This window comes from Suncus etruscus, chromosome 1, assembly GCF_024139225.1.
Source record: "Suncus etruscus isolate mSunEtr1 chromosome 1, mSunEtr1.pri.cur, whole genome shotgun sequence".
NCBI classification, from domain to species: Eukaryota; Metazoa; Chordata; class Mammalia; order Eulipotyphla; family Soricidae; genus Suncus; species Suncus etruscus.
The window spans coordinates 188318864-188341896 of NC_064848.1; the positions used below are offsets into that span (position 1 = coordinate 188318864).

The 23033-nt window shown below is 38.1% G+C and overlaps 4 protein-coding genes across 4 annotated transcripts; all 4 read right to left on the minus strand.

The window, feature by feature from the left end:
- Nucleotides 1-338: 338 nt before the first annotated feature.
- On the minus strand, nucleotides 339-704 carry LOC126019935 (keratin-associated protein 2-3-like). Its single transcript, XM_049781428.1, has one exon. It carries the CDS (start codon nucleotides 702-704, stop codon nucleotides 339-341), a length of 366 nt encoding a protein of 121 aa, XP_049637385.1.
- A 3958-nt stretch (nucleotides 705-4662) lies between these two features.
- Nucleotides 4663-5082, minus strand: LOC126019728 (keratin-associated protein 2-3). Its single transcript, XM_049781412.1, has one exon. The coding sequence runs from the start codon at nucleotides 5080-5082 to the stop codon at nucleotides 4663-4665; it is 420 nt and encodes a 139-aa protein (XP_049637369.1).
- Nucleotides 5083-9686: 4604 nt separating this feature from the next.
- LOC126019870 (keratin-associated protein 2-3-like) lies at nucleotides 9687-10079 on the minus strand. Its single transcript, XM_049781423.1, has one exon. It carries the CDS (start codon nucleotides 10077-10079, stop codon nucleotides 9687-9689), a length of 393 nt encoding a protein of 130 aa, XP_049637380.1.
- Nucleotides 10080-17519: 7440 nt separating this feature from the next.
- LOC126019567 (keratin-associated protein 4-7-like) lies at nucleotides 17520-18041 on the minus strand. The gene has a single exon (XM_049781402.1). The coding sequence runs from the start codon at nucleotides 18039-18041 to the stop codon at nucleotides 17520-17522; it is 522 nt and encodes a 173-aa protein (XP_049637359.1).
- Nucleotides 18042-23033: the final 4992 nt, after the last annotated feature.

The window sequence follows — 23033 nt, forward strand, 5'->3', positions numbered from 1 at the left end:
TAGGAAGACATATCATTCATGTGAGTGATCTTACAGCAATATTGGCTTCGTTGAGGGGTGATCTGAAACCAAACCCACACGTCTAGTGTACCTGCATCTTATTTTATATTTCTGGATAAATAGAGAGACTCTACTGAGAGGGTATATAACAAAGACCACCATTTCTACGCCAGAAATAATAGGTTTATTAGAAAATAGACACACAACATAGGGTTAGCCTGGGGTTCTGAGAGGTGTAGGTATTGTTTTGCATCAGTAGATCATAAGCATGATTGTATTTAATACCTAGTATGAGCTCATGCCTAGAGATGAGGAAGGAATTCAGCGATGCTGTTTGCTTAGCAGCAGCAAGGCTCAGAGGTCCTGCAGGTAGTGCGGCAAGGGGCAGGCTGGCAGCAGGGAGGGCGGCAGCAGGGAGCTTGCACAGAGATGGGCTGGCAGCAGGTGGAGGCCCAGCAGCAAGGACGGCAGACCACAGCCGTGCATGAAGTGGGGCAACAGGTGATGGGGCGGCAGCAGCCGGCCTGCAGGGAGCAGGGGTCACAGCAGACTGGGCGGCGGCAGGGCTCGCAGATGGGGCGTGTGCAGTGGGGCACGCAGGTCACTGGGCGACACACGGTGGTCTGGCAGGACACTGGACGGCAGCAGCAGGGGTCGCGGCAGCAGCAGGGCTGGCAGCAAGAGCCGCAACAGGAGCCGATCATGGTGGTTTTGTGGGGTTGGGTGAGTAGGGCTGGTGAGAAGAGTTTGGTGTTTTCAGTGGCGAATGTCTCTCTTAACCCCCCTCTAGGCCCTTTATATACCCGCCTAGGTGCTCACGAGCTCTGGGACACATGTTCATTTTTTTGGTTTTATGGGTTCTGTCCCAAAACATACTAGCAGGTTAGTAAGTTCTTTAGGTATTTTTTAAAGGTACCTAGAATCTCATAAAAGATGTGTTTTCTTTAGTTAATGAGCCCCATTATATTTGGCTATTAAAAGTTCACATATGATCTCAATGACCAAGACTTTAGGATCTCCAATCATTTCTACAAGTTCGGGGTGCTTTTGCTAGCTGTTTGGATAGCCTGCCATGCATAAAAGTGAAAGCGAAGTCTTTAGTAATGAGTAGTACTCTTTTACCATGTAGTCTCACCTTAGCAAGATTTAAAAAACATCGTTCCTCCAAAAATGGAAGAATTTTCAAGTTTGCTTTTTTTTAAATTATAAATACTAGTTTGCAGCATTGTATATGTTTCAGGAGAGCTTTGCAGGCTTTTAAAAGAGAATTCTCAGTGTCCACATCAGTTCTCTACCCATTCAGCAATCCAGTTTTGGGGGAATTATTGAGTTAATATCTCAGTAGCTTCTGTTGATAGTGGGGTTTCCTTGTTTTCATTTAAATTGTAATAAAATACATATGTCATAAAGATTATTCTCTTGACTACTTAAGGGGGTTGTTTTAGTGGTATTAAGTATGGTCATATATTTCTGATACTATTAATTATATATGTTTTCAGAACATTTTTTGTCCTGCTATACTGAAAGTCTATCCTTCAAACAAGAACTCCGCAATTTCTTCTCCTTAGCTTCTGGAAACCACCAGTCTATACTTTGTTGATATGAATTTGGTTTTGTTGTTGTTGCTGTTGGGAGAATGTGAGTGATGCTTTTAGTCATGTGCTCCTTGATTTCCAAAATTGTGCCTTTTCAAATCAAAGTAATTTTCATTACTCATAATCTTCATGTCAGTCAGTATGATTAGCTATGTTCTACATGTTATGTAAAAGAAATACTGTATTAATTTATTATTGTAACAATCCTATGAGGTAGGTATGATTCCATTTACCATTTACACAGAAGGAGTCAAGAGTATTTTTCTAGGGTTGCAATACTACTTGTGTTGAGACCAACACTGTTATGTTGAAAAACATTAGTGTGATGACTAATTTATAATACCTAGAAACTGGATAATAGAATTGTGAGTATCAATTTCCTGTTTCTAGGACCCACTTTGCTTAGGAATTTTAATAATAAATTTATTTTTAAATGAGTTGATCCTAGGTATCCTAGGGATATTAGTTCCAGGTCTGCACAGGTACAAAAAAAATCTACAGATTTCTATATATAACCCAGTTAGTCCCTCCCATATATCTTAAATCACCTCTGGTCACTTATAATATACAATTCAATGAAACTGTTAAAGAAATAATTGTTTTATATTATACTGCTTAGGAAATAGTGACTAGAAGAAAAATTATACATGTTCAGTACAGACATATGATATTTTATTTTATTTGTGGTTGGTTAATACTGAGTTTGCAGATTCTTTGATTTGAAGACTATAGTTTTTTTTGTGGTTTTCTAAGTTTTAGGATTATCTGAAAACACTATAGGTCTTACCAATATCTGTAGGAACTGGAAGAATTATCTTGCACACAATGTTTGCAAAATTCTGAATTGTACCCTAAAGAGATAATGTCAATTTAGACATAGTTAAGTGATTATGGGGCATGATGAACAAAAAACCATTGTCTCAATGAAGTTTCAGTCTGCTAGTTCAATAAATCACCAAACTTGGGCTCCAGGTTTAAATTCCCCAGACTCCTTTGTTTCAATATTCCCATCATGCATTTAATTAATACATTGATTTAATAACTGCATTCATAGTTGCTGCTTATAAAATAAATGGTGCTGTTAAAATAGCACTAACATTGGTTTACAAGACTATGAATGTTTGTATGTTTTAGGGGTAAAATGTCACCACTCTATGACCACTGCCAAAGTTTTTATATTATCCAGGCATTGTTCATTTGAACCTTTCTGTCCTCCACAATTATTACTTTTCCGTTCTGTTCTTGCTTTATTTATTTTTGATTATCACATATATGAATCGTCATTATTTCTTTTTCTCTACATTTAATTTTCTTAGCATTACTAAGTTTCATTCATATTGTAGCAAAAGGCATGAGCTCATCTTTTTTTATACTCAAGTAGCATTCCTTTATTTATATATACTACATCTTCTTTATCCAGTCATTTGTCACTGGCAGTTTGAGAAATTTCTATATAGGGATTATTGTGAATAGTGCAGCAATAAACATAGGTGTGTGGTCTCTTCAAATTTAAGTTTTTATTTTCTTGGGACAAATAGGTTGGAGAAGAATTGCTGGATCACAGAAGTTTTGCTTGTAATTTTTTGAGAACTCTCCATCCTTTTTACTTAGAGGCTATACTAATTTGAATTCCTGCCAATGGTAAATGATGGTTCCTTTTTCTTCATGTCCCAGCCAAATCTGTTCTAGATATGTTGATGGAAGGTTCTAGATGAGTTCTTTCTCTAGCTCATTCTATTTATGAAGTTATTTATTGTTTACTCAGTTCTGGTTTTCTAGCAAGGAAAATCTTAAAGGGGAAAAATGACCATTGTAGTACTGGTGGAGAGGAACTCAGGAAAAGATAGGAGAGTGAGTCTTCCCATCTAGAAATCCATGGAGAGGCATCCCTGGTAGCAGTGACATTAACCATTGCACACACAAAGAAAGAATAATGACTGAGGCAGGTCTTTGACTGGTATGACTATGGTGAGGTCTACTTGCCCTTACCATAGGTGTGGGAGTGAATCTTGAGTCATCTTTAAGATCAGAGAGCCAAATAAATAATACAGTGGGGGAAGGTGCTTGCTTTGCACATATCTCACCCCAGTTTGCTATCAGGATTATATATGGGGGCCCCCTTACACCCTAGTACTATCAAAAGTAATCCCTGAATATAGAGCCAGGAGTAAGACCTGAGCATAGCTAGATGTGGTGCAAAAAAGTAACAACACAAAATTAAAAAGTTCAAAATCAGGACCAGAGTGATAGCAAAGCAGTAGGATGTTTGTCTTGCACTTGGCTGACCCAGGACGGAGCCAGGTTTGATCCCCAGCATCCCATATGATCTCAGAGTTTGCCAGGAGCGATCTCTGAGAGCAGAGCCAGGAGTAACTCTTGAACACTGCTGGGTATGGCCCAACCCAGCCCAAAAGTTCAAGATCAGAAAGAGTTGTTGTAGCCTTTAGATGTCTTTAGTCTCACCACAAACCCTCTGGCTTAAAGTTTAAAGGTACTTTTGGGGAGATGGTCTGGCTTCTTTAAATCTCTTTTAAAATGACAGCTTATAAGCCTAAATTATTCTGGAAACTAAGAAAATGGCCCTTGGAAACCCTTCTTTCTTCACTTTTTCTGATCTTGGCTACTATAGCTTAAGCCCCCCAAAAGAAGCTTTTGAGGATCACCAAGTAGTAAAAAAGGCAACATTTGTTTTTCAGAGATAAAGTTTTATTAGCTTACTATGCAAAAACACAGCATATATGTAATAGTATTCTGGAAAAAATATTGCCATCTGAGAATCTTGTAATAGCAATGAAACCAAGGAGTCATATCATGCTTCATTCAGCAGGAACTTTAGTCTTTATTTTATTCACATTTTTTTTTTAAAACCAGGAATTCCACTGGGAATTTTTCTAATGATTATTAAAGAGGACCAAGATTAGGAAAAGCAAGTGGACAAACGAATAGATAGTTACGTTGAACTTAGTGTCTGGAGTGCAGGTCCATTGCAAAGAAGGTTCCTGTCTTCTGATGTGCCAGGGCTGCAAGTACAGGACTCAGAACTGAAGAGAATTAATCCTAGGGTAGCTCAGCAACAGCAGCAAGGCTCAGAGGTCCTGCAGGTGGTACGGCAGGGAGCAGGCTGGCAGCAGGGAGGGCGGCAGCAGGGAGCCTGCACAGAGATGGGTTGGCAGCAGGTGGAGGCCCAGCAGCAAGGACGGCAAACCACAGCCGTGCATGAAGTGGGACAACAGGTGATGGGGCGGCAGCAGCCGGCCTGCAGGGAGCAGGGGTCACAGCAGACTGGGCGGCGGCATGGCTCACAGATGGGGCGTGTGCAGTGGGGCACGCAGGTCACTGGGCGGCACACGGTGGTCTGGCAGGACACTGGGCGGCAGCAGCAGGGGTCGCGGCAGCAGCAGGGCTGGCAGCAGCCTCCTCCACAGCTGGGAGTGCAGCAGGGCTGGCAGCAGGAGCCACAGCAGGAACCACAGCAGGAGCCGGTCATGGTGATGGTGTGGGGCTAAGGAGTGGGACTGATGAGAAGAGTTGGGTGTTTTCAAAGGTGAATGTCTTCTTCCTCACTCTGGGGCCCTTTTATACTCTGTGCAGGTGCTGAAGAGCCCCAGGATACAGGGAAATTTCCTGGAGTTGTGGTTGCCCATCGAAATAGGAAATACTAGTGATTTCAATTGCTAAGGTAGCTTATTGCAGTTATCACCAAGAACTTGCTTTCCTTTCCTCCTCTGTGTGTTTCTTCATGAAATGATTCATGTCATCAGAAAAATGACTCAAAGAATCAATTCTTCCTGCAAAGTCATGAGACATGATAATGTTTGAAGACCCCTGCATTGTCACTATAACCTTTTCCTCTTAGCCTCATCCATGGCTAAGTGTGAAATTCTCTTCTTTAAGGGGTCTTGGAACTTACTGATAGACCGTTTACACTGGAACTAAAAACCCAAAACAATTCCAGAAAGGAGAGGTAGAGACCATTCTATTAACTCCTTAATGTCCAGTGCATCTAGAAACAACATCCTGTTTATAATAAACAACCACCAAAGTTACTAGAGGAAACTTTTTAGAAATCAGGATTGACATATCCCACCAAGTGATTGATTCACTTACTATGGAAAAATTGATTAGGAGGTAGAGAAAATAAGAAAGAATATTAAACTACAAATAATTTCTTATCACATTTATCAATGACTAATTTTAAGGTAAATATAGCCTAAGTAAAGAGAAAGCCTTTTAATCTGTTTCTAGGAAAGTCAAGTCAAACTAAAAAATGGATTTTGCTTACATTGTATTCTTGTGACTGCCCTTCTCCCACAATTGGAATTGGAAATAAAATGAAAATTGGGATATTTCTTGCTTTTTTGGTCTGACATAAGACTTACATTGAGTTTACCAAAAACATATTGGTTTGGAGGGATTGGGGATTTGGGTCACACTCACCTGTGCTTACGAAATACTACTGGCTCTGTATTTGGAGGACCATATATGCTGCTGGGGATTGAACTAGGGTCAGCTAATGCAAGGCAAATGCCTTGGTGAACTCCCTCTCTAGCTTCTTCAAAGTATATTGAAAATGTTCCAGTTTTTTGGTAGCAGAAGCTTTGGTTCCCTGGCAGAGTGTTTTTACTGTTTTTGAAGTTTGAACATGGATTCTAGAAAAATCAAGACTGATGCTTAATAAAATTCTATTGGCTTCATGAGCTGCTGCTAAGAAAAATGGGATTACACAAAACCTTTGTATTTAGAAGATTTTTAATGGTAACATTGGCTAAGGGTTGCTGATGCTTCAGACCATATTCATTTCCATTGTGGTTTTCTTTGTGTGCCCCTTTATATTTTTTGTTAATTAACTTTTTAAATTAAGGGAACACTATGATTTACAAAGTTATTTACAAATGAGTTTCAGGTATATAATCTGTGCTCCTTTTTTAATACTTTTTTTAGTTCACCAGAGTCTAAATCCTGTCCTTTAAATTTGTGACTTTTTGTAGTTCATCCAAGTATTTGAAAGGTTAGAATCATAAATACTTTCTCCAAAATTATACAAATAAAATAGTAGCAATGCTTTAACACTAATGAAGCTCTAATTTTAAGTATAAGCATGGAAGAGATCCTAGTCTTTGTTGAACTAAGTCTCTTCAATATAGTTAGCATATAGCAATAATCATCAAAAGTTCTAGCCTATCTCATGAAAAACAATAATTATTTTTATTATATGGTTTAGTATGTTATTTTCTTTAGAATATTATGATATATCAAAATATTAAAATAGGAATATTAAATGAATTGGTAAACTCACCACATTTGTTAGTTATGTCAAAAGCTTTGCTGCTTGAAATTACTTAAGGAAGAAGAAAATGTCCTTCTGTTTTGGGGCACATGATTTTGTCACCTTAACAGAGAAGAAACTTTAATGTGCAACCCAGAGTTTATCTGAGTTAGATGGTAAAAGATGTTTCAGATAAGAGATTTTTCTGACACAACATTCCCCATTTATTTAAATTTGATAAACTCTACAGAAAGTGCCTCTATATTCTTTATAAGTCAAGTTCAGATGTTAAGTCCTTACACAGACTTATTTTCAGCTGTTGAAAATAATAGAGTGTGAATATATCTAAACTCCACTGTTCTTCAAAATACTTTGACTTTTCCTTTATTAGGATGTCCTGAGTGCCTGACAGTGCTTTAATTGTTGGGCAAAAGCGATGTTCCTGGACATTACATTTGGGTTTGGGCCATATTATTCAAATTCCAGACATTCTGCCAAAGGATAATCACCATAGTAAATGTAAATAAATGTCAACAATGGTGCTAAATTGAGAAGTTTTCTTGTGATTATTTAGGAAAAAGTTGTAGCACTGGTGACTATGAGCCATGATCTTAGTTGTCTCATAACATGTCAATTACTTTTACTCAGAACTAGTTTGGGAGTTATTGTATGTTTGAAAATTTCAAAAATTCTAAAAACAGAATATGTATGCATTCTTATTTTCTACAAAGATCTTTAAAGAATTCTGTAATCCTAAGAGTTAGAGATGGGAATGTGGACGATTGAGGAAAAAGTGGCAGAAAAAAAAAAAGTCAGAGAAGACAATGAAAGTCTCAAATTATTTCTCTACCACCCAGAAGTTGTGAACCTTAGAGAAGATTTATATATTCTCCCAATCTGAGTCTTCCCATCTGCAAAATAAGAAGTCTATGCATTCTTACATACCTCATGACTGCTATACAAATATTCAAGTCAAAAAGTTAGATATTAATAATTGTAAAGAAAAATATTTTAGTGGAAAAGAAAGAAAAATGAGAAGATGAGGGAGCTTGTGGTATTTGTTTCGGGAATTAAAAAAATTTATATTGCTTTTGTGTGGTTTAGATAGTCATCTACCTAAAGCCAGGAGCTTAGATAATAATATACTACCTGAATATTAGAATAAGATAATAAGCTGAATATAATATTTTTGTTTGTTTTTGATACATGCTTGATAATGCTAAGGGGTTATTACTGGTTCTGCATTCAGGAATTACTCCTTTTGATGTTTAGGGAATCATATGGGATGTGGAGATCAAATTTGGGTTGACTTCATACAAAGAAAACACCCTACCTGCCGTATTATCCCTTCATTCCACCATGGTGAACCTGATAATATTTTGGAGTATATAGGGCTTTTGAGTTAAGCTCATTTAGGTAGTTCAGGGTGAAAGGAAAAGTCTTTCAAAGCCATATATTATATCCATGCATCTTTTTCTCTGATGCTAACTTCTACTCAAATCCAGTAATTAGTATTCTTTCTAGAGTGTTTACAGGTGAACTTTTAAGAACCCTTTAATTCTGAAACAGTATCTGAAACAGTAAAATAAAATCAGTATTGCTGATTTTTTACTTTTTGTTTTAGACTTACTAGGAAATCTACTTTGCCCAGTGGATGTAGACTTTCATTGAACACATAAAACTCTCCCCTCTATCCTCTTCTACTCACCAAGTCTTGAGATGTCACAAGTAACACACCTTTGAGCTTGTCTGATATAGCATTAATTTTTCCTTTTTTTTTTAATGAGAAAATGGAGTGAGAGGTTAAATTCCATGGATGCTAAATTCTTTTTTCCCTCCTTTGGTTTTGGGCCACACCCAGTGACACTCAGTGATTACTCCTGGCTATGTGCTCAGAAACACTCCTGGCTTGGGGGACCATATGGGAAGCCGGGGAATAGAACCCAGGTCTGTCCTGGGTCAGCCTTGTGCAAGGCAAATGCCCTACCGTTGCGCTATCGTTCCAGCCATAAATTCTTGCTTGAAGGCAGTATCTAATTTTCAGAACTCTTATCATAAAGATAATCCTGTTTTAATAAATATTAACACTGAGTTGAGTCCTGGGAACCGAAAGTTGCTATGGCCCCTTCATAGAAGAAAGAAAATGCAATTTCTCAACATAATGCCTTTCAAAGAGGGAAGGACACATAGAACGTTCATAACATGGGCTGGGCCACCACATTTAGGCTCTGTAAAATTGCATGCTGGACAAGTTCTATTACTCTTGTGAGGATTCTGAAATCCTATTCAAATAATCAGCCTTTGGCCTTGGATTATGTAGTTTTAACAAACAGTGAAAGAACAGGAGGAGGGATGAAAATTGGACTAGAGATGGCATAAAGACAAATAGTCTTGGTGATGATGGGATGTGATAACTCAATACATCAAAATCATAAGCTTCAGCCCCATTATAACCATTTTGCTTAAACTATAATAAAATTTATAATGCTGCTTAACCTGTGCCTCTTGATAAACATGCACTAAGGAATTAATAAAATAGGAAGGAGTTTTGCAAGCAAAATAATTTATTGAAAACACATTACAAAGAATGATAGAGATGGCTTGAGTTCAACGATGATAAAGTTGACTCTGGAAACTGGAGACAGGGGTAATCATCCATGATAAAGATAAAGAGCCATTTTTATGGCATAAACTTGGGAATTTGTCAGCTTGTATCCAAATAGTAGGTTGTAAAATGGATCTGGTCAGCTTATGAAACTTAATTGAAATGTAGAGTCAGTATTTGGGTTCCTATGTTGCTCAAGTCCAGGGGGGAATGGTGGCACTCAGCAGCAGCAGCAAGGCTCAGAGGTCCTGCAGGTGGTGCGGCAGGGGGCAGGCTGGCAGCAGGGAGGGCGGCAGCAGGGAGCCTGCACAGAGATGGGCTGGCAGCAGGTGGAGGCCCAGCAGCAGGGGCGGCAGACCACAGCCGTGCATGAAGTGGGGCAACAGGTGATGGGGCGGCAGCAGCCGGCCTGCAGGGAGCAGGGGTCACAGCAGACTGGGCGGCGGCATGGCTCGCAGATGGGGCGTGTGCAGTGGGGCACGCAGGTCACTGGGCGGCACACGGTGGTCTGGCAGGACACTGGGCGGCAGCAGCAGGGGTCGCGGCAGCAGCAGGGCTGGCAACAGGGCTGGCAGCAGGAGCCACAGGAAGAGCCACAGCAGGAGCCGGTCATGGTGGTGATGTGGGGCTGGATGAATGGGACTGGTGAGAGGATTTGAGTGTTTTCAGGGGTGAATGTCTTTCTCTCCCATCTGGGGCCTTTATATACCCTGTGCAGGTGGTGATGAGCCTCAGAACACAGGAACGTTTCCTTGTCAATCTTCTGGCCAATTAAGCAAAAATTTTCCATTGAGTAATGGTCTTTTCATGATCCACAATCATCTCTTTCTTCTGGTTTTGCTTTGTTTCCCTTCCCTCATCCAATCTAGACATTGGATTTGATTAGGGTGAATTTACTTCTGATGTATTCCTAACTCGTTAAAGAGAAAGGAATGTGTTTTCTTAACTAGAATAGTATCTAATCATTCTGCCTTTATGCCCTGCAGTGATTTATTTTATTTCTGGACTTCAAAGACTTTCATAATTACCACCCAAGCCTGGATCTGCTTTGTTTAGACCTGTGCATGTGATGGTGACAAGCCCATAGCAGCACTTTGGGGGACCAGACATTCTCTACTTCCCTGATGGCACTTGCCACTACTCACAGAAGGGCAAGCTTATTATTTTGTCTAAGAGGAGGGAACACATGGAACCATGCATTCCAGCTCCCCTCCTTAGTCACCATCCCCCAATAAGTCCAGACTCTCTGTCCTGGTGACTGATGTTTTCCAATTTTCCTGGAATGTCCTTCTAAGCTAAACCCAACCTCTAAACTCTCATCAAGGATCCATTGCAATTTTTATCTTGGTAATTTAATTGGGTGAGTCATTTGTCTATGTGGAGCTAGGGAAGAGTCCAGAGAGGACATAGTCTGTCTCCCACTAGACAGGTGAGGTCATGGGGGTTTACTATTGTCACATAGTTAAGTCTGTATGAGGACTGGGATATAGCCCTTCTTTTTCAGCAAGTAACCTCTATAGGTTTATGTTCCTCTACTCTATGTCAGACATGTGTCCCCGGTCAGGGGTCAACTAACAGAGCTGGGATGAGAGAGGGGGTAAATACTTGTTCCTTCTGAGGTTTGTCTCCAAGGGCACCTTGGTTTCCCTTGGTCATATCCTGTGAAATGCCACTCTCTAGTTTCCTGGACTGCTTGCTATTGTTGGCAAGCAGATTCTATGGTAGATTCTATGAATTTACTTCTTACTTAGTAAGAAGATCTGGTCATTTCTTTTGGACCTGGAAATTTTGAAGAGAATCCTGTTAGTCAACTCCTCATACTAGCTATAAACATTGAATCAAAAAGTGAGGCAATGCATGTCCTCAAACCCGTTTTAAATAAACATCCTTTATCCTAAATGAAACTCCTTAAACTTCAAAGAAAGGCTTTTAATTTTTCATGGGAGAATTAGTTTCAGTTTTGCCTTGACAATGATATCAAAGGTGTGAATTATATCAAATCCCTTTTTTTCATGGCAAGGTTCCACCCCTTTTATAATACTTTTACTGAACAGATAAATATTTCTCATATAATGTGAGGCAATATTCTAAACAGTCATAACTTGGCAACTAGATATTTTCTGATTTGTTTACAATTTATTAGCAACTGTTTGTAGACATAGTTGACTTCAAAGGGGTCTTTGCCATCATTTTACATGAAATCATTTTTTTTTCTACTGAGGCTCTGGCAGAAAGTTTTGACCCATTTTTTCCCCTTAGAGCAGTTTCTTCCAGTTTCCTCTGCATGTTTTCTTATCTTTGGTGCTGGATATCAGCTGACACTTATGTTCTATGTATAAGAACTTTATTACTATTTATTGAGTCTTTGATATGTCTCATGTACTTTAGTAGTTATCTACCTATAATAGATAGGTATATCTTATATATTAGCTATCCTGCCACATCAATCATAATAATCAATCAAATGATATATCATTATCTCCACTTTTCAAAGAAAAAATATGAAATGTAGAGGTTGACAGAGTTTACCTATCAATATTTAATATCATGGCACTAAAGTTTACATGACTCTTTAAAATCACAATATGGATTCAATGCAAACATGTCCAATAAATAAGTCAATCTTTCAACAACTATCCTTACATATAATCAATTTAACATGAATGAATTCACTTTAGACTCTACATAAGAACTCAATTTTATTTGTAAACCTATATTATTAAGCCAAGTCTTTCAGAAGTTTTATTAAGGGGCCAGACCGATAGCACAGCTGTAGGGCATTTGCCTTACACGAAGCCAAGCCTGGACGAACACTGGTTCAATTCCCATCATCCCATATGGTCCCCTGAGCAACTTCTGAGTGCAGAGCCAGGAGTAACCCCTGATCACTACTGGTGTGGCCTGATAATCAAAACCAAAATCAAAACCAAAAAACAAACAAACAAACAAAAATTCTAGCACAAATACTTGGTCATTACCTTGTTTTTCTTTTTTTTTTTTTTAAATTTTTTAGAAAACTATTTGCTTTTCTTTTCATACTGACTGGGGTATCAAGCTAGTGCTCATTACTACCATGGTTAATTTAATCTGCTACAGTTAAAAAAACAACAAACTCTCATAATATACTATAATAAGTATATTTTGGTCACATGTCTGCAGGCCAGTTGAATTTAGGCTTTTAGGCTAGTGAGTACTTTTTTTTTTTGCTATCTTTTTTTTTTTAATATGAATCTTTATTTAAGTACCATGATTGTAGGTTGGGTTTGTCGTTGGGTTCAGTTATATACAGAATATCCCCCTTAGTGAGGACTTCTTTTTTGTTTTGTTTTGCTTTTTGGTCACACCCAGCAGTGCTCAAGGGGTACTCCTGGCTCTACGCTCAGAAATCACTCCTGGCAGGCTCGGGGAACCATATGGGATGCTGAGATTCAAACCACTATCCTTCTGCATGCAAGGCAAATGCCTTACCTTCAAACTATCTCTCCAGCCTCTCATTGAAGACTTCTTGTTGGGAATTCAACTTTGAAATTTCCTTCTGAGTTAGAGTTTTCATATTTAGCAAATAAAAGTATGGGTTCCTAGTTAAACCTTGATTTCAGATAAGACACAACAAACACATCATTAGTTTACATGTGTATTAGAGTACAAGGGGTATACTTAAAGAACTTTTATTTGTTGTTGATCTAAAGTTCCAGTTTAATGAGGCACCTTATGTTTTAGCTGTGAGCCCTGCTTCTCATAGCACAAGCACAAGGGAGTAAGAGCCATTATGTAAACACACTTCAAGGCTTTGCTTGAATCATATCCTCTGACATCCTATTGGCCAAAGTTAGTCACATGGTAAAATACAAGGGAGAAGGGTGGGAAAATAGAAAGGGACACTATTCCCAGTAAGAGGGGTAAATATTAATGGTGTATGATATACTCAACCAGAGGAACAAATCAATTATTTTAATAATATTTTGGTGAACCTTGGCAGAATTTTAAAACTCAAATTAGATGATCTGCTGTGCCTCCATTTATTCGACTACTTATCACTCCTCTATTTCTTTCTCTTCCTGATCAATCAAGAAATGTCACCAATTAAAGAGATATGTCTGGAGAGTCTTCAATTTCTGGCACCCACAATGGTCCCCTGAGCCTGCCAGGAGTGATTCCTGAGCACAGAGTCAAGAGTATGCTCTGAGCACCACCAAGTGTGGTCTACCCCAATTAATTAATTAATTAATTAATTAATTATAAAAATGCATTTCTTATTTATGCATAATAAATTTATGTTGTCAATATGCTCATTTGTTTGTTTAAATGTTTAAAGGAAAGCATTTCCAGGAAACTCTATTAAAGAGGTTATTGATTTATTTATTTTAGGAAATTACATTGTCTACTATGAATACAGACTATTCTATAGACTAAATATGAGATATTCTTTGGTAAATATTAAGAGGGATACTTCAATAATTTAGAGTTGGGGCCGGAAAGATAGCATGGAGGTAAGGCGTTTACCTTTCATGCAGAAGGTCATTGATTTGAATCTGGTGTTCCATATGGTCCCCCATGCCTGCCAGGAGCAATTTCTGAGCACAGAGCCAGGAAAAACCCCTGAGCACTGCCGGGTGTGACCCAAAAACCACAAAAAAAAAAAAGTAGAGTTATTGAAGCTTATGATCAGGCATTATAAAGTTCATTTGAATATTTTATAATTTGTGGAATTTTATAATTTTGTAGAATTTTATAATTTTGTAGAATTGTACTTCTAGGACTAATTCTATTTGGCTATTGAACTATTTTTTTTATGGGTTTTGGGTCACACCTGGCAGCGTTCAGACGTTACTCCTGGTTCCATGCTCAGAAATTGCTCCTGGCAGGCTTGGTGGGACCATATGGGATGCTGGGATTCGAACCACCGATCTTCTGCATAAAAGGCAAACGCCTTACCTCCATGCTATCTCTCCAGCCCCTATGGTGAACTATTTTACATATTTGTACACTTCACTTGGGGGTTTTGTCTATGTTCTTCAAGAATTGATTTATACTGATGCTGTCTATTTTTTATGGTAATAGTAGCTTCATAAAATTTGGCTGAAAGCAATCTATCAAAAGCCAAGCTCATAGTATAGAAAACAGATCAGTGGTAACCAGAGATGGGTTAGGTGGGTGAGATAACTGAAGAGGGTCCAAAACTATAAACTTCAAATGATAAGATAGTAAGTACTGGGAATGTTCTGCACAGCATTGCAACCAGAGTTAATCCTACTCGATCACATGTTTGACAGCTACTAAAAAATGCAAATCTGTAATACAAGAAAACAGTAACTACATATGATGAAAAGTTGAGTAGGGAGGCTTGTCTTTTTCAATTTCTCTCCCTTTTTTATTTTGAATGGGTAACAAGTTCCTGGAAGGTTTTGTGAGCTTACTTTAAACAAATATGAACCAGGTAATTTTTTTTTAATGTCAATAGATGTAGAGGGTAGATTTGTCGATTTCTTTAGTGGTACAGGCAGTTTCTTTATCTTATGGAATTGTCTATGGTAATGTAAACTTTTCTATAAATTCAAAATTTAATGATAATGTTCAAACAGTTTGAGATAGACTTATATTGCTCTAATTTGTATTTCAAAATCTTTGACTGTTGGGAGCAGAGAAATAGTATGGCAAATAAAGTGTTTGTTATGCACATGGTTGTCCCAAATTCAATCTCTGGTACTGCATATGGTTCCCTCTCTAAGCACAGTGAATAGTGATCCCTGAGCACAGAATTTGAAGTAATCCCTGAACACAGTCAGTTATTACCCCCAAAAGAAATAGCAAAAAGAAAAAAAAGATAGAAAAATATATCTATCTTGACTGTTGGGACAAAAATGAGAGTAGCTTCTTTAATAATTCTAACCAAACACCTTTGGAGCAATCCCTGAGCACAGTGCCAGAGGTGACACCTGAGCACCATGGATGTGGTCCACTTCATCTTGCCAATCTTGATTCTTTTCTTAGCTTATTGAACTTTATACTTATTTATTTACAAATAAATATATTATTTGTTTACATTATGGCCACTTTTGCTCTGACTCTGATTAGTTATTCCCAACTTTTTACTATTTTATTAGTCCTTTAGCTTTATTGTCTTTCATTTTTTATTTTATTTATTTTCCTTATCTTTATTGATTTATATAATCAATTTTATAAAACTTTTAATTTAAAAATAACATTGTTAACTTAATTTTATTAATTTTGGGGGGGTTATGGGGCTCCACTCGGTGGTGCTCAGGGTTTACTCCTGGCTCTGCACTCAGAAATCACTTTTGGTAAGTTCTAGGGACCATACGGAATGTGGGGGATCAAAGTTGGGTCTATCCCAGGTTGGCTGTGTGCAAGGTAAATGCCCTACTGCTATACTATCGCTCCGGGCCCTAATATTGTTAACTTTAAGTTCACACTAACACCTCTCTTCTATATTGTGTTTTCTAGTGGATAAAGGTCAGATAGAATGCAATAGGTGAGGAATTTCACCATATTATTCCAAATGATGACATGAAGTATAAACTTCTAATACTTACCTGCCCCAATATCACAGATAAAATGAGATAAAATAAAGTGCAAGCAATTTCTTTCCTGATCTGATAAAAAGAAAATCTTGAGTATATAAGCACATTTCCATACAGCAGTTTGCAAGTTCTTCTGTAAGTTTAGATCATAGAATATCATAAGATCAGGGCAATTGTGAAATCAACTTTATCCTAACATATTCAGTCTTGATTCACATAAGTTCTGGCAGGTGCCAATTAATTCTACAACGGAATTATGTCAGTGCAAGAAGGTGACATAACTCTATGATTACTACCTTGGCAACATTTCTTTAAAGACAGCTGAAGAAATCTGAAGCAGGCCAGTGATGTTTGAGCCAATAATCTTAGACCTGATCAGTTCACTAACTCAGGGCAATTTCACTGCCTACTGATCGACTAATAGCATTAGAGGTGAAAAGATCACCATCAGAGCTTTTTACCAGGAGGCCCTGCTGTAATCACAGGATAAGTGTTTCCAAGTTCACACAGGGATCCCCTCTTGAAAATTAATTCTAATAGGCAGCTCAATTGAGGGCAACTCAAGACTGCAATTCAATTCCAATTTAAAAATTATTTAAGGTGCAAAAGGTCTGAAATTCTAGCTGGCCAGGATTAACAAAAGTCAGAATATTAAGTGAGGCGATATTTGAATTATTGAAAAATTCCAATAGATCACACTCCTAAAACACTATACACCAGAGGAAACACAGAAACAAAATGGGATATAACACTTTGAGTTGTAGATTGGAAGTATATGGCAATATTTTTAGCATGTCGATTATATCTCTAAAGTGACATAATCAAATAAGCAATAGTGGAATTCAATGGAAGATTACCCACTGCTGGTGATAACTTCTGACTATTAGAATAAAGTTCAATAAAATTGAGCAGTATATTCTTACAAGACACTTTCTTTCATTGACTTGTGCTCAGAAATTTGACTTTATCCTTTTTCGAAAATAAGGCAAATAGTAATCTGAATGTGGTGTGTTAGGGGAAAGTGCATTTTATAACAGTTTTCATGTGCTTTAATTAAAAACTAAAATGTGAATGAAATCTGTCCTAACTTAGATATTGTCACATACACTCTCTCACATACAACCATAAACTATTTCTTTTGCTTTTTTCTTTTGCATTTTAAATTATATGTATTTGCCGTAGTATATGTTTTTCAAAGTGATTTTACCTGGATTGTTTTTTGATTAAAATATAATTGTCTAGCTAGTAAGGAAAACAAACACAAAAATAGAGAATGATGTCAATAAGTTCTTACGTGCAGGAAAGTTTATTAGAAATTAGAGAACAGCAAGCCATAAGAAATTGACTTCAGTAGAAATTACAGATGAACAAGTCTGGGCTTTGCTTACAGGACTTAAGAGGTGAACATTCTTGAGCTATCACCTTTTTTTTTTTTTTTTTTTTAATTTGAAAAGAGGGTTTATATCTGTTGAGATGCAGCCGGTGACTAAGTGGTGTGCTCAGGCAGCATTTCAGCATCTGCAGCAGGGAATAGCACAGCACATGGGACGGGGGCAGGTGGAGATGACACAGGTGGGGCGGTAGCAGGTGGTGCAGCAGGACACCTGGCCACAGACTGGGCGCAGGCAGCAGCAGGGGCGGCAGCAAGAGGGGCGGCAGCAGCTGGAGCCACAGCAGCTGGAGCTAGAGCAGCAGGGGCGGCAGCAGCTGGAGATGCAGCAAGAGGGGCGGCAGCAGCTGGAGCCACAGCAGCTGGAGCTAGAGCAGCAGGGGCGGCAGCAGCTGGAACCACAGCAGGAAGGGCGGCAGCAAGGGCTGCAGCAGGAGGGGCGGCAGCAGCAAGGGCTGCAGCAGCTGGGCACACTGCAGCAGTTGGTAGTGCAGCAGGTGGTTCTGCAGCAGGAAGGCTGGCAGCAGCTGGACTGACAGCAGGAAGGCTGGCAGCAGCTGGACTGACAGCAGGAAGGCTGGCAGCAACTGGGCTGGCAACAGCGCTCCTCAGAGCAGGTGGAACCACAACAGGAACCGGCCATGTTGTAAGAGAGTGAAGGTGGAGGTACTGGGTTGATTGGTGTCAGGAGAGAGAGGTTTTCGAGTTTGGGAGTCTCCTAGGTCCATACCCCTCTTTATACTCGCCAAGAGGGTCTATCACCACGTCATCATTTCCTTGTTATTTTATTTTTGCTCCCCCCAAAACTTAATTACTTAATTACATACTTGTGTGTTTCTAGCTAAGTGCTCCAAAATGGTGATAAGAACACATTTCCTTTTCCTGGTCTTTGCCTGTGTCACCAATTGAAAGGCTCTTGATAGTTTTGCATCCGTGAATGTCACTTTCCTCTGCCCCATGGCACTTCCCTGCACTTACTCCAACACCACTCTGTAGCTCTGACATTTGAATTTTTGTTTGCTTGTTTTTTTGATGGGCTACATCTAGAAATACCCAGAGGTTACTCCTGACAGTGTATGGGGGACCATATAGGATACCAGGAATCGCATGTAAAGCACCCTAACTGCTGTGCTATCACTCTGGCCCCCGGTAGTTGACTTTTGAATCTGACACTTTCCCCTTTCTGTACAGAAATACTTAGAAGTGGGCCCGGAGAGATAGCACAGCTGCGTTTGCCTCACAAACAGCCGATCCAGGACCTAAGGTGGTTGGTTCGAATCCTGGTGTCCCATGTGGTCCCCCGTGCCTGCCAGGAGCTGTTTCTGAGCAGACAGCCAGGAGTAACTCCTGAGCACCGCCAGGTGTGACCCAAAAACCAAAAAAAAAAAAAAAAAAAAAAAAGAAAACAAAACACAAAAACTTAGAAGTCATTAAAACAATTTTGATATGCCAAAGGGTCTTAGGTTTTCAAAGATAAAGAAAAATATGCTGCTCAGATAAGCTATTGGAGGAGAATTTAAAAGTCCTAGTTGGGAGTGAGGCTGCACCTTCTCTAAAAAAGTTAGTGAGGTCCTGTGAGGCCAAGAAAAGGATTGTACCCTAAGGAAATGTCAAGCCTTGTATCAAATCTGATTCTACTATCTCATGCTGAAGCACAGAACAGAGACTCACTGCCTTTCTGCATCCAAAATATTATGTGTCTTTCAGGTTAGACATTTAGTGCAGGAAACTGTGGTTTTTCTTTTAACAGTCAAAGTTGCACAATGGATATTTTATTGCAGAAATATTTATTACATATAAGTTTTTATAATTATTATGTCCTCAGGAACATGTATTAAGTACTTTCTGTTGGGAACAATGAAGACATAATAGAAAATAGATAGCAAACTCTTTCCTGTGATACTTTAATAAAATATTTGTATAAGAATCAATTTGGCAGCAATAGAAAGAAGTACAATTATTTTAACTAAAGAACTGAAATTAGGGCTAGGGATATAGCTTTTAAGACTAGAGCACATGACTTCTATGCATGAGATCCAAGTTCAATTTCCCATCCTACACATTATAATAAAAAAATAAATAGAAACTTGGAGATAGTTTAGCAGTTAGTACATGATCCTAGAGTGTGCTGACCTGCTTTTGATTCTTAGTACCACATAGACATCATGGGGGACAGCCCTGGAACACCACTAAGGTGATCTAGATTTCTGACACCCCAGAAACAAGCAATATCATATTCTCAGGCTCTTGCAATGAACCATAAGCCCAGTTGATTGAGAATTGCCAGTGGGGCACAAGAACCTCCAGAAACCTGCTTGAGGGGCCCAATAAAATAAAAATAAATAACATAGAAGAAATAAATAATAAAGTGAATAAAATTAATGAAACTATTATAACTAAAATATAAAGATTAAATAGAAAATTATGTATAATTTAGTAAAAATATAGAGTATGTTTTAAAAAAAGTAATAAAATTAATAAAAATAAAACAAATCATTTCAATTATACAAAACATCAATGGTGTCAATAGAACTAAACAACAGCAGATGAAATATAATAAATAAAAGAAGAAAAATAAAAGTGAATAAAATAAAACATAAAAGTGAAATAAGAGAACAAAGTAAAATGGGCAAATCAAGTAAATTGGGATGGGAGTGATAGAAAAAAAATGCTGCAGCCTGTGTTTTGTACATAGGAGCCATGCACTAGATCAGGAGTAGTGCCTAGTATAGCAAATTAGTGAAGCATGTAGCCCCAAAAGAAAAATCAAAAGCAAAATAATACCTATCTTAAAAGGTTGAAACTTTACTGGCAGATGTTACCTGGAAAGTGAGAATATTCTATCATATTTAATTTAGTATTATAATATTTTCTGAATTTTCATTTACATATTATTAGACAATAAAATTTTAAAGCTATCATGTTTTACTCCAGAAAAAATTTACCTAATAGATCTATGGAAAGCAGGCCCGAATATTATACCTAATAAATAAAAAATGTAACTAAGATTTTTTTTTTGGCAGCCTCGCCTGGTGGTGCTCAGGATTTAATCCTGCTTCTATACCGAAGGGTCATTTCTGGTGGTGCGCCAGAGACCATATGAGGACAGAGATCAAATTCATGTCGGCTGCATGCAAGTCAAACACCCTACCTACTATTCTATTGCTCTGGTCTCCAAAATTACTCCTGGCAAGCTCAGATACAGGATGCTGGAGACAAAACCCGGGATGGATGCTTGCAGGACAAACACCCTGCCTACTATCTTATCGCTCTGGACCCATAAGTTTATGGCAGAGCTGGAGAGATAGTACAATAGTACAATAGTATATTTGCCTTAAATGCCATCAGGAATAATCCCAAGAATTGAGAACTTTCTTTAGATCAAAACATTAAAAGGAGAAAGTTTATTTTATATATTATTATTTATTTATTAATAATAAAAATAACTTATTTATTTTATTTATTCATATATTATATGTATAAGTGGGGTTGAAAGCTTGGACCACACCTGACAGTGCTCAGAGTTTACTCCTGGCTCTGAGCTCAGGGACCACTCCTTGTCATGGTAAAGGACTATATACACTGCTAGAGATTGAACTAAGGTCAGCCACATACAAGGCAAGTGACTTTCCTTCTGTATTATCTCTGGCCTGAATAAACACATTTTAAATTGAAACAGACCCAAATCAGGTAAATAATTGAGAAAATACCTGATATGTTTTTATTTGCCAGGTCAGGATTGGAGTTGCGTATGTTGGTTCTCTTCTAGGCCTCACACATGCAAGGTGAATGAGTGCTTTATAGCTAAGCTTTGCTTTCAAAGAAATATTACTTTTAAAAGTCTTCAGGGGCATGGCAAGATAGCTCAAAGAGAAGAAGCACAGTTAGGCCAACACAGCAGATTATGGACTCTGGGCCCCAGACCATTACTGAGGCATGTCAGTAACTAAAGACTTAAGAGACACTGTAGTAAAATATTTCTGGAAAAGCAGAGGTCATCCCAGACCTGATACCTCCAGCTGCCTCTTCTCAGCTCTTATACTCTTAGCAAAGATTTGTGTGCATGATAACCTTTAGCATTTCTCCCAGGATTTTCACTTAAGGCACATAAGATATAACATATAGGTAAAGTGAACTTGTTATGAATTACAAAGAAAAGTGCTTAGAGGAACTTTTTGGGAGTGTCAGAAATAGAACATTTCAGGTGTGACTTTAGAGGTGTAAACATGCCAGACCTGTCTGCCTCAAAGTGTGCAAAGGTTTTAGCAGACATCTGCTTGCCTTCTCCTTATCTTCTTTAGAGAATAATAAAATAAAAATAGTATGTAACTCAATTTTTAGTACCCTCAGTAAAAGATGGGGGAAATACCAGCATCTATCTGTGAAGCCTTCATTTGGTACCAAGCATTGCAGCTGGATATGCAATCTTTAACACAACCCTAGTCTGTGTTTTATTAGTACTTAAGGATTTTATTACTATTAGTATTAAGTATTTCTTTGAGGCCAAAGAACTCTAGAGGAGTTATTTTTTTAAGAAAAATTGTTTAAGAAATATATACATTAGACTTCTCTTATTCTTCTGGTAGCTAAGCTAAGCAAACAGTCACTAAAACTGGCAAGTCTTTGTTAAAAGTGTTTACTTCCTGGAAGATTTATTCTTCCTTATCACTCTAAAAACTCTTATTCATCTGTCAAAAACCCAGAAGAAATGCTGCCCTTCAAAGATAGCATTCCTGAAAAAAATCTTCTATTCATTTGTAATTATTCCCTGCATTGTTCTCCTATTTTAGCGCACTGAATTATCAATCCTCAGTTGCAGTCATATACCTTGATAGGATGACATTTACTTTTACTGTCAGGGAGCTCCGAGAGAGCTAGTGATAAATGTTTGTTAAGTTGGAAGGCTTTTTGATGACATCAGACATTTAATAACCTTTTAAAAACAATTAGTTTTGACTGATGATGGAATACTCCAAACACAGAGGACATAGCTACATTTGAGGAAAACCACATTTATTTATGTCAGCTGATAAGAAGTTGTGGAATTTTAAAAATTATCTTGTGGAATAGGACTTATAGTTTATAGACAGCCCTTGATGAGACTGTGTTGAATGTACATGCTTGCATGCATATGGGAAAAATATGCTAAAGAGGAACGTAGATAGGTAGCTAATGCCAGATCTTCAATGTTTAGCTTTCCTGCTTTGTTATTCCTGGAAATAATCAGCATTACCAGTGGGATGTTAATCAGCTAGAGAATATTCGCTGAATATTTCTTGTCTTTGTTTGAACTCTGTCCAAGAAGATTTTTAAGACAAATACTTGAGAAGTCATGAATGCAAATAACTTACCTTGGAGGTAATTTTTCCAAGAGTAAGTGAGGACATAAAGGGAAGAAATCCTAGGAAGTCTGTGTTAATTATGGGGCACCTTTAGGTGACCAGGAAATGAATGAACCACAGGGCCACAACTGAGGTCAAAAGTTGTTTAGCTATCATGATTGATTTCATGCCTAGAAAAATCACAGAGAATCAATGACTTATTAGTAGTTACTGATGTGAGATATAAGACTTCCATGAACTAGAATATTTCTTTATAGAGTAGCAGTAACCCAAAAATGGAATGAAAAATGTGT

Bases quoted from the DNA above. Each gene is read 5' to 3' on its own strand.
- LOC126019935 (XM_049781428.1), bottom strand. From the start codon at position 704: ATGATCGGCTCCTGTTGCGGCTCTTGCTGCCAGCCCTGCTGCTGCCGC.
- LOC126019728 (XM_049781412.1), bottom strand. From the start codon at position 5,082: ATGACCGGCTCCTGCTGTGGTTCCTGCTGTGGCTCCTGCTGCCAGCCC.
- LOC126019870 (XM_049781423.1), bottom strand. From the start codon at position 10,079: ATGACCGGCTCCTGCTGTGGCTCTTCCTGTGGCTCCTGCTGCCAGCCC.
- LOC126019567 (XM_049781402.1), bottom strand. From the start codon at position 18,041: ATGGCCGGTTCCTGTTGTGGTTCCACCTGCTCTGAGGAGCGCTGTTGC.